Below are 10,981 nucleotides of genomic sequence, written 5' to 3'. Positions count from 1 at the left end.
CAACTGCCAAGCGTTACTTAATTTTCACAATTTTAATTTGATCTCATTTTCCGGTGAGTGTTTTCTTTATTTGCACAATTGAGGTTATGTCCAGTGAGAGTGTATGTGAATTCATATTTCCACGCACACACTTTGAAGTTTGAATTAAATGTATAATTTTTTCTAGAAATAATTTTCAATGTATTGCTTTTACATTCAATCAGTCATACACTGTACTGAAAGAATGCTACGTTCAAGACGACCAAACATTGGCAGACGTTCACGTCAATCAAATGCTACAGCGTTAAATCGAAGATCACAAAGTGAAGAAGATCCTGTTCAACGAAATGAAATGGAAACACAACGACACAGACGGATAACTCACTTGGATAATAGTGAAGCACCAAGAAACCGTCGTGGGCGTACGTCCGTTTATGATATACGTCAAATGGAACACGCGGCTTTCAATTATGATGCCACCATTGATTACAGCATGTATGCCTACATTGGCCAGATGAATATAGAATGTATACATTGCAAAGCATTTAAATTCATAAACGAAACGCCTGGCATGTGTTGTGCTGGTGGGAAAGTCAAATTACCGGTGCTAGAACTTCCGCCAGAACCTTTGCATTCATTGGTTTTTGGTAATTCGCCAACGTCAAAGCATTTCCTCTTAAATATTCAAAAATACAATTCATGCTTTCAAATGACATCTTTTGGAGCTACAAATATTATAAAAGATGGATTTATGCCGACGTTTAAGGTGATTTCTTCGTGTGGAATTAGCAATATCATTTTTAATTTATGTGCCGTCCCTGTGTTCGATGTTTTTAGAAATTAAGATCCGTTATCATCTATATGTATTTCTCGACTGTTACAGATTCAAGGTCAAATATACCATAGAGCTGGGTCTTTGCTACCATTCCCAGATGGTGATCATAAATTTTTGCAAATATATTTCATTGATGGTGAGAATCCTGAATTAAATAAGCGCTGTGCAATTTCGACGAATACGAGAAGATCAATCGTGAATGAATTGCAAACATTTTTTCATCAACACAATGAATTGGTGAAATTGTTTAAAGTGGCACTCGAACGGATGCCCTCCGATAGCCACAAAATCATAATAAAAGCCGATAAAACACCAATTGGGGAGCACACCAAACGATTCAATGCACCAACGATTGATGAAATAGCCATTGTTGTGGTTGGCGAACAGTTTCAGTCACGAGACATTGTTTTGTATCGTAGAAATAAGAATTTACAACATATTTCAGAACTCCATCGCTGTTATGATGCATTGCAATTCCCTATTTTGTTTTGGAGAGGGGACTATGGCTATCACATCAACATACCAATGATAAATCCAACAACTGGTACATATACATTTTATTTTGTTTAACACGTTCGCGTTCATTTGAATTTAGCGGGTGGCTGCCAGATAATCACTTAATTTTTCCATACAAAATTGAAGAGCGGGAATTCCCGCTTTTTTTCTACAGGTTAATTTTTTTAAATAGTCTGAACAAATTAGGGAATTCCCGCCATTACCACATGAATTTCCTATGCACTTTTGTCGGGATTTCCCGCATTTCGTTATATTGAAACTTCCCCTCAACAAACCACAAATGACTGGCACCTTAACTTTGAATGGGGATTCCCCAAATTAAATTTGTTTGAATTGCGGTTGGCCTGTCAGGGATGGTAGTTCACGACTTTACCAACACTAAAAATGTGCAGTGATAAGAAGTGAACCATTTTTGACGGTAGAAAAGCCCGATTCAAATAGCGCGGGAATTCCCGAAATTGTTTTATTGAAGGAAACATGAATGACGGGAATTCCCGCAATTTACGCGAATGTGCTAAATATGATTTATAAATCATTTTCATTCGCTAATTAATTTTTGCAATACAGGTCAAGAATCAACAAAAAAAGTCAGTGCGATGAATTTTTATTCGTACCGATTGATGATTCGCCCTCAAGAAACAAATTTTATTTTGCGATGCAATCAACTTTCGCATCAATATATCGTCGATATGTACGCCAAAATTGAAAGTGAGCGATTAAATTTCATCCGTTACAATCAAGCCCGATTAAGATCAGAGGAATACATACATTTGCGTGACGCAATAATCAATGATGTAAATGTGAATGATATCGGCCGTTTAACAATTTTACCATCATCATATGTTGGTAGCCCACGTCATATGCATGAATATACGCCAGATGCGATGGCATATGTACGAAATTATGGACGACCGGATCTATTCATAACATTTACGTGCAACCCGAAGTGGGTCGATGTATCTGATTGTTTACTTGATGGTCAGGTGCCAAAAGATCGGCATGACATAACTGCCCGTGTATTCCAACAAAAATTGAAAAAATTAATGGATCTGATTGTCAAACTCCGTGTATTTGGAGAAGTGCGGTGCTTTATGTATACCATAGAGTGGCAAAAAAGAGGCTTACCTCACGCACATATTTTGATTTGGTGCGTAAACAAAATAACCCCTGATATGATTGATACCGTCATATCGGCCGAAATTCCAGATCAAACCATCGACCCAGGATTATTCGAAGTTGTCACGAAAAATATGATTCACGGTCCCTGTGGTGATATTAATCGAAATTCACTTTGTATGATTGATGGTAAATGTTCGAAACGTTTTCCAAAGCAATTGATTGCTGAAACAATTACAGGAGATGATGGATATCCACAGTATCGTCAACGATCAACTGACGACAACGGTAAATCAACTGTAATTAAAATTAAAAATTAAGATGTTGAAATCGATAACCGATGGATAGTTCCGTACTCACCGATGCTGTCAAAAATTTTCAACGCTCACATCAATGTAGAATATTGCAATTCTGTAAAATCAATCAAATATATTTGCAAGTATGTGAATAAGGGCAGCGATATGGCTGTTTTTGGAGTGGCTCCTGAGAATAATCATGACGAAATTTTGCAGTACCAAATGGGGCGCTTTATTAGTACGAATGAAGCTGTATGGCGTATTTTATCGTTTCCAATTCATGACAGACATCCGGTTGTTGTACATTTGGCAGTTCATCTTGAAAACGGGCAACGTGTTTACTACACTGCTGCAAATGCCGAACAAAGAGTAGTAGAGGAGACACCAGTAACTACACTGACAGCTTATTTCCAGTTATGTGAAACTGATGAATTTTCCAGGACTTTGCTATATTCGGAAGTGCCTCACTATTTCACATGGAATGCATCAACAAAAAAATTTCAACGTCGCAAACAAGGCACACCTGTTGATAGTTATCCAGGTATTTTTCGAACAGATGCTTTGGGACGCATTTATACAGTTAGTCCAGCTAATGTTGAATGTTTTTACTTGCGACTTTTGTTGGTGAACGTACATGGTCCTCAATCATTCCAACATTTACGAACTGTTAATGGTCAATTGTGCGCAACATACCGTGAAGCATGTCAACACTTGCATTTGCTGGAAGATGATACGCATTGGGATGCTACGCTTCGTGATGCATCAATTGTTTCTCCACCAATTCAAATTCGTATGTTATTTGCGATCATAATATCAACATGTTTTCCATCAAATCCACTGGAATTGTGGAATAAATACAAAGATTTTATGGCTGAAGACATTTTGATTCGACTTCGACATCGTTCCAATGATCCTGCATTGCTGCTGACATTGGAAATGTATAATGAAGCCTTGATAATGATCGAAGATTTGTGCCTTACGATTGCAAATAAGGCATTAGGGCAATTAGGATTGACTCCACCAAATCGTCCAATGCATGATTTATTTGAACGAGAATTGCAACGCGAACTGCAATTCGATCGTAATGAATTGCGTGCGTTCGTACAAACGTATACTCCACAATTAAATGATTAACAAAAATATGTATATGACACAGTGATGCAAGCTGTCAATGACAACACTGGTGGATTGTATTTTTTGGATGCACCTGGCGGCACTGGAAAAACATTTTTGATTTCATTAATACTGGCAACGATTCGGTCGGAACAAAAAATCGCATTGGCACTTGCTTCTTCCGGAATTGCAGCTACATTACTTGATGGCGGCCGCACAGCACATTCCGCCTTGAAATTGCCATTGAACATGCAAGCAATTGAAACACCAACATGCAATATTTCAAGGAGTTCTGGAATGGCTAAAGTCTTGCAACAAACATCCATTATTTTATGGGACGAATGTCCAATGGCCCATAAAAAATCTTCGGAAGCCTTAAATCGAACATTACAAGATTTGAGACGGAGTTTACAGCTGTTTGGCGGTGCATTAATATTGTTATCTGGTGATTTTCGTCAAACGTTGCCTGTTATTCCGAGATCAACACCAGCTGATGAAATTAATGCATGTTTGAAAAGTTCATTTTTGTGGGCACACGTACAAATGCTTTCGTTGACGACCAATATGCGTGTGCGTCTTCAAAATGATTCTTCAGCACGTGAGTTTTCAAAGCAATTGCTGAAGATTGGCGATGGAAAAATGGCAAGTGATCAAAATGGGTTTATCACGTGACCGAATAATTTTTCAATAATTGTATCATCAAAAGAAGAACTCATTGATCACGTTTTCCAAATATTGCTCAAAATTATAATAACCATGATTGGTTACGAGAACGTGCAATTTTAGCACCAAAAAATGTCAATGTCAATGAAATCAATTTCCACATCCAGGAAAAATTGCCAGGTAATTCGGAAACGTATAAATCCTTTGATACTGCTGTGAATGATGAAGACGCAGTCAATTATCCGGTTGAATTTTTAAATTCTTTGGAACCACCAGGCATGCCACCGCATAATTTGAATTTGAAAGTTGGTTCATCGAATATACTTCTTCGAAATCTTAATGCACCGAAACTTTGTAATGGGACGAGACTTTCAGTGAAGAAATTGATGCCAAATTTATATCAAGCAACAATTCTCACTGGCAAAGCAAAAGGTGAAATTGTACTAATACCGCGCATCCCATTAATACCAACGGGCATGCCATTCGAATTTAAACGTCTTCAATTTCCTGTTCGGCTATCTTTTGCTATGACCGTCAACAAAGCCCAAGGGCAAACGCTCCAGGTGTGTGGAGTTAATTTAGAGGAAGCTTGCTTTTCTCACGGTCAACTGTACGTTGCATGTTCGAGAGTTGGAGCCACGAAAAATTTGTTCATTTATGCACCACAAAATAAAACAAAAAATGTTGTGTATACAATTGTATTAAATTGAACATTGCTTTTCTTTTTCATTATTGTGTTAAGAAATTAAATCTTTTAAGCAATCAATTTTTTGCGTAGAGAAGCGCGCCGGGTAACGCTAGTTTGTTATAAAATTAATAAATTTTGTGGTTGAAGGTTAAAAATAAATAATTTTTAAAAAATTTCAAAAATCAAGTGTGTAAACATCTCTGAATAATGAAATGTATAATATTTTGTGACTGTCACTTACAGAATAGCAAAATCGTCTCAAGTTTTAAAAAATTGTCTCTAACTTAAAATCTCAAATTTAGAGACTTGAGACTGTATCACAAATCGCACGGTAGGCGTATGTAAACTTTATTGGTCCACTGTATGTCCGGGTGGATGACATTCAGGATGAGAGCACCCCAGCTTTGAAAGTATTCGATAAAGTAACCACCGGTGGAAGCAGAGGAAAAAGAAGAACGTCACTCCGTTGGAGAGATCAGGTGACGAAGAACTTGGCTAAACTTGGAATCTCCAATCGGCGCCACGTAGCGAAAAGGAGAAACTACTGGCGCGCTGTTGTTAAATCTGATATGACCGCGTAAGCGTATACGTCACTAAAGAAGAAAATGAAAAAATTCATCTGTTCATTGATTTGAGATTATCAAAATTTTTTTATATCGATTAGGTCACATCCGTCTGTCTGCATACGCGTGAACTAGAACAACCTCAGGTTTAGAGATATCGATCTAAAATTGAAAACGCGTCCTTTTCCTTAAGAAGATGGTAGTTTGTTTGAACAGTACATGTTGGACTTCTATTGGATATAACTGCCGTACAATCTGTCCGATTCAAATCTGGTTACTGATACGGAAAATTTTTCCTGACAAGATGGCTTCACAAAATGTGGCAAGGATTAATGACCAAGGAAAAGATTTTATCCCTTTTGGTGCACCCGAAGTAATTTTTTTCGTATTTTCTTTCACCTCCGCAGTCAATAGTCTCAGCTGTCAGTTGTCGTTTGTTCGGTTGTGTCGGTCATCAGCACGTCCATTCGCCAGCCTAATGATCGCATTTTGTATGACTGCGATGGTAGCGTTAATTATTTTGAATATTATTGTTGTTGCGCACGTTTCGCGACAAAAGGCTTTGTAATTGTTCATATTGTTATTTTTGCCGGTTTGTTGCCCATTTCTTTCCTACATTTTGCAGCATATGCAAATGAGCATTTCTTGTTGCCAAGCAAAACCAAAAGTTTTGCTTTTGTTGCCTTCATTTATTGGCATTCCAAAGGTACATTCGAAGAAAAGTTCAAGCACCATTCTAGTGGTTATCTTTATACCTTCACATTTAGTTTCCCTGCGCACGTGTTCTTACCTTTTGTTATTGTTTCCGGTAGTGCGCGCTGGACCCAGTGGTCCTTAATTTCCCTACTTAGCAACGTCAAGGCGACGACTTGGCCGAGTGTCATTAATAAAGCAGTATTAGGTCAGAAATTTCTCATCGTTGACACGCCTCTCAACATGTAAGTGTTGTTTTTATTTATTTTAATTTTCATCACTTATTGTCCGCAACCAAGTCGATTGCTACAGTAATATGCTAAGTAGAAACAAAAATATTCCTTAGTGACCCTGGCCTCTCCGACAGCTTATCCGTTCGCGGCTCCCGTGTTTGCAAATAAAGAAAAGCTGAAATGACTGGTGATAAGCAAAATGATAAGATAAGCTAAAATGAAGTCAGCAGTATCGGATTTCCTTTCGCCTAAGCCAAATGAATGAGACCAAAGTTGGAGAATAATAAATTTGTAATTGCTAAAAGTGACTAGAAGTTTTTGAACCGAATTCGGAACGATAATTGGTTGGGGAAATAAATATTCGAAATACATGAGGCAAAGAAATGATCAATACTCCCAGGAGATCGCAGCTCTTTTACAGAAAAGGTCTAATGTGCACAGACAGACATTCGCTCTTTTATTATTTTAAACTTCCTCTTTGATATGAGCAACGTTAGATGAGTCAAAGCGATCGTCACTCACTCGTACATTTTCAATAAGTAGATTGAACTCAGACAATTCAAAATTTACCACAAAACTCAGTTTTTGAATTGGTCTTTGGAGTTCTCACTAAAAACCTCTCAGCTGATTTTATTAGATTCTTAAACTTTGTGTGTTTGACTTGACTTCCCATCGTCTAATGACTTCAGACCAGATGTCCAACCACCGGTCGCCGACAGAATACGATTCGATCACATGCAAGAATGAAGCGTCTAATAATTTATGGAGATCACCACGTATCTACCCTTTTAGTATATGGAACCAAGACGCTTTAATGATTATCTCGGATTTTGGGTACAAATGAACGGACCAGTTCGCGAACGCAAGATTAATGAACGCAGACAAAGCATTTGACCACTTATTAAGGTTGTAGCGTTCCCTTTCCTAACTGTAACCTATACATGAACTTTTAAAAATGCATAAATTGAGACGATATATTGACATACACCTGTAGGTGACACAAGTTTGATATTTTTTTTCTACCACACGGAAATTTAATTTTTAAATTCTGCCACTATTGTAGCAAAGCCTATTAATAACACTAATTATTATTTTTTTCTGGCAACACTAGTCAAACGTCATTTGTCAAATTCGTTCATTTGTTTAGCGCGATACTTGAACAGTCTGAGTTTGTGTGATTTCTTGCGATATAAAGTGAAATAAAAATGCCTAGACCGTAAGTATTGATTATTTTGTTATTACATATAATAACCAAATATATAAGCTGTAATACAAATATATTTTACAATAAAAATAACTTGTCGTATCATTGCTATAACTTTGGAAATATGCCGTGGCACCTGCAGGTGACACTGGGCAATATAATAACTTTACTGTTGTTTGAATTCATAAGTAAATAATAAGAAGAGTATTGTTTATAATAAGGTCTTGTTGCTATGCGGTGATGTTGCTTTATAGCTTGTTTACGTATTACAGGTTGACGTTATATGAAATTTCCGAGGAGTTGGAGGCCGGGGACGACCCAGGCGATATTATTTTATTTCCTCCTGATGATGGTGCGGTAACGGACGAAGACAGTGGGGATGAAAATGAAGCTAATATTCTTCATCTTTCTAGTCGCATGCTTCGATCTCAAGTAGAAATACAAAAGAGACCTTCCATCTCTGGAGACAATTGTTTAGATAATCTGGAAGAAGAAGGGGAAGAAGCACCGAAAAAAAAAGGAAAAAGGAAAATACTATAAAGAAATGGTACAGCAATGTCAGCAATACTTCTTTTATTACTTGCGGTAAAGGAGACTGTGATGAAGAAGTTTTCTTGAACTCTCAGAAGGAGATGTCTGCCGTCGAATGTTTTGAATTGCTCTATAGCGACGACATAGTAAAGTTCATAACTGATATGAGTAATTTGTATGCTTTGCAGAGAAATCACACTCTAAATGTGACTAGTGAAGAAATTAGAGTTTACATTGCTATATTGCTACTTACGGGGTATTTGACGCCAAAGTAGATGCGAATGTTCTGGGAAGTAAAAAGTGACACGCACAATGAACTAGTGGCATCTAGTATAAGGCGGAATAGATTTTTTGAAATTCAGCAGTACATTCATCTTTCAGATAGTACATCCTTGCCACCCAACGACAAATTCGCTAAAGTTCGACAATATTTCACGAAACTAAACGTAAACTTTACTGCCGATTTCGAAAAAGCTGGTTCTTCACACATTTCCATAGGCGAAACTATAGTACCATACTTTGGAAGGCACGGTACCAAGCAACATATACACGGAAAACCAATAAGATTTGGTTACAAGCTCTGGTCAGCAGCTACACGACATGGATATTTGGTCAATTGTGAGCTTTATCAGGGCGCGTCCGGCCCTGGCCTGAAAATGCAGTCTGAGTTAGGCCTAGGAGCTGCTGTTATTTTAGAGCTCTATTCAAGATTACCAATTGAGTTAGGACCTTACAACTTATATTTTTATAATTTTTTTACTGGATTACCGTTGCTAAAGTATTTGCGAGAGCACAATGTTGGGGGCACAGGTACTGTTCGGGAAAATCGACTGGAGAACTGCAATTTGCCAAACTCAAAGGATATGAAAAAAGAGCCAAGAGGTAAGCTATGTCATAAAGCTTCGGAGGAGGTTATTGCAGCTAAATGGCATGATAATAGTATCGTCACCATTACATCCAACTGCCATGGATTAGATCCCATCGCAAAAGTGGATCGAATTGGATTTGTGGACAAAAAGCGGGCTAAAATTCAAGTTGATTGCCCAGCCATTATCAATATGTACAATAAGTACATGGGTGGAGTAGACCGTTTTGACGAAAACGTTCACTCCATGAGAGTAGCTCTTCGCGGCAAAAAGTGGTGGTTCCCGCTCTTTGCTTTTGGTTTAGATGCTTAGATGCTGAAGTTGCCAAAATGCATGGCTAATCAAACGAAATTCAGATAACAACTGGACCTACTGCGATTTCCGTCGAAATGTGGCAACTATCTACCTGCAAAAATATGGCAAATCTCCCACCCGCAATTCCGTTTGTGGTGTTCCTGTGCAGATGAGAGTGCCTTTCGAGGTGAGGAGTGCAGGAAGTGCGGATGATCACTCGCAAATCGACTGTTCTCAACAAAGATGCGGATTTTGTCACCAACGCACTAGAAAAATGTGTGCCAAGTGTAATATTGGTTTGCATGTAAAATGCTGGTACAACTTTCATAATAAATAAGTGTTAATTTTTTTGTAATAAGTACATAAATAAAGATTACCTATCATAATAAAACTGAAGCCTTATTCCTACAGAAAGAAAAAACGCCTGTCTTTTTGAGTTTTCATTGCCCAATGCCCAGTGTCACCTGTAGGTGACACCCCCCTAAAAAAAAATAGGGGTAGGTTACATATTTTTTATATTTTTTTTTTGTTGTATCCAAATGTACCCAAACTGTTTTATATAAAGAGATAATATTTTTTTTTGCTAACTTGGACATGGGAATTGAAGAGTTAAGAACACAAATTTTTTTTTTCTGAATTTTTATTATTTTAACACAAAAACTTGCGGTAAGTTGTATAAATAATTTGTACATTAACTAAATATTCAAATTCAAATAACAAAGCTGTTAGACAGGGGTCAAAACAGAGTTGTACTCCAGAACTGAGAAAGAGATTATTTACAAATACGTGAAGGAAAAACGTCCATTAGAGCAAAAGAGCTTTTGTGCTCAAAATCAATGGTTCACAATGCTTTGATTCATTATGGAAGTACAGGAACTACACGGAATAAAAGAAGAAAAAGAACGACCCAGAAAAACTACTTCAAAGGACTTCCAGGCAAATTCTGGGCACGATAAAGGATCAATTGACCAACGATGTAACATCACGAACCATCAGACGTTGCACATAGCGATTTCCGTGGCTGAAATTCAAAAATGGCATGTTGTCTGATTTGAATGAAAATTTCTGCATTAGTTTTTTGTCCAGAACTGCCCAAAATTGGTGAATGTGAAGAACATCAAAATTAGCAAAAAATTTACTCAAAAGTCAAAACATTGATACAATAAAAAACTATTGAAATTCAACTTTATTATTAATATGTATCAAAGAAAAAATTTGCATCAAAATCCATTGAAAAAAATAATGCATAAAAATTTTTGTGGAACAACATAATTTGGACGTCAAAATTTCAATGTTCTTCAAATTCAAAGTGGTGCATCTTTTTAGCGCTGTCTACCGCTGTCAATATACATATACCGAATTGAAGCCTGAAGTCTCAGCTAAACGTAAAA

At 37.2% G+C, this 10,981-nt stretch overlaps 1 protein-coding gene across 1 annotated transcript in view; it reads left to right on the top strand.

The window, feature by feature from the left end:
• The first annotated feature begins 2,502 nt into the window (after positions 1-2,502).
• Positions 2,503-10,981, top strand: part of LOC125777530 (uncharacterized) — a 62,769-nt gene continuing 54,290 nt past the window's right edge. Inside the window, exons 1-4 of the mRNA XM_049452634.1 lie at positions 2,503-2,745; positions 2,887-3,835; positions 3,899-4,453; positions 4,642-5,081. Coding sequence (XP_049308591.1) covers positions 2,503-2,745; positions 2,887-3,835; positions 3,899-4,453; positions 4,642-5,081 — 2,187 coding nt within the window. The remainder of the gene's footprint in view (positions 2,746-2,886; positions 3,836-3,898; positions 4,454-4,641; positions 5,082-10,981) is intronic.

The sequence above is a fragment of the Bactrocera dorsalis genome, chromosome 3 (assembly GCF_023373825.1).
Source record: "Bactrocera dorsalis isolate Fly_Bdor chromosome 3, ASM2337382v1, whole genome shotgun sequence".
Lineage (NCBI taxonomy): Eukaryota > Metazoa > Arthropoda > Insecta > Diptera > Tephritidae > Bactrocera > Bactrocera dorsalis.
This window is presented reverse-complemented; position numbering and strand designations above follow the sequence as displayed.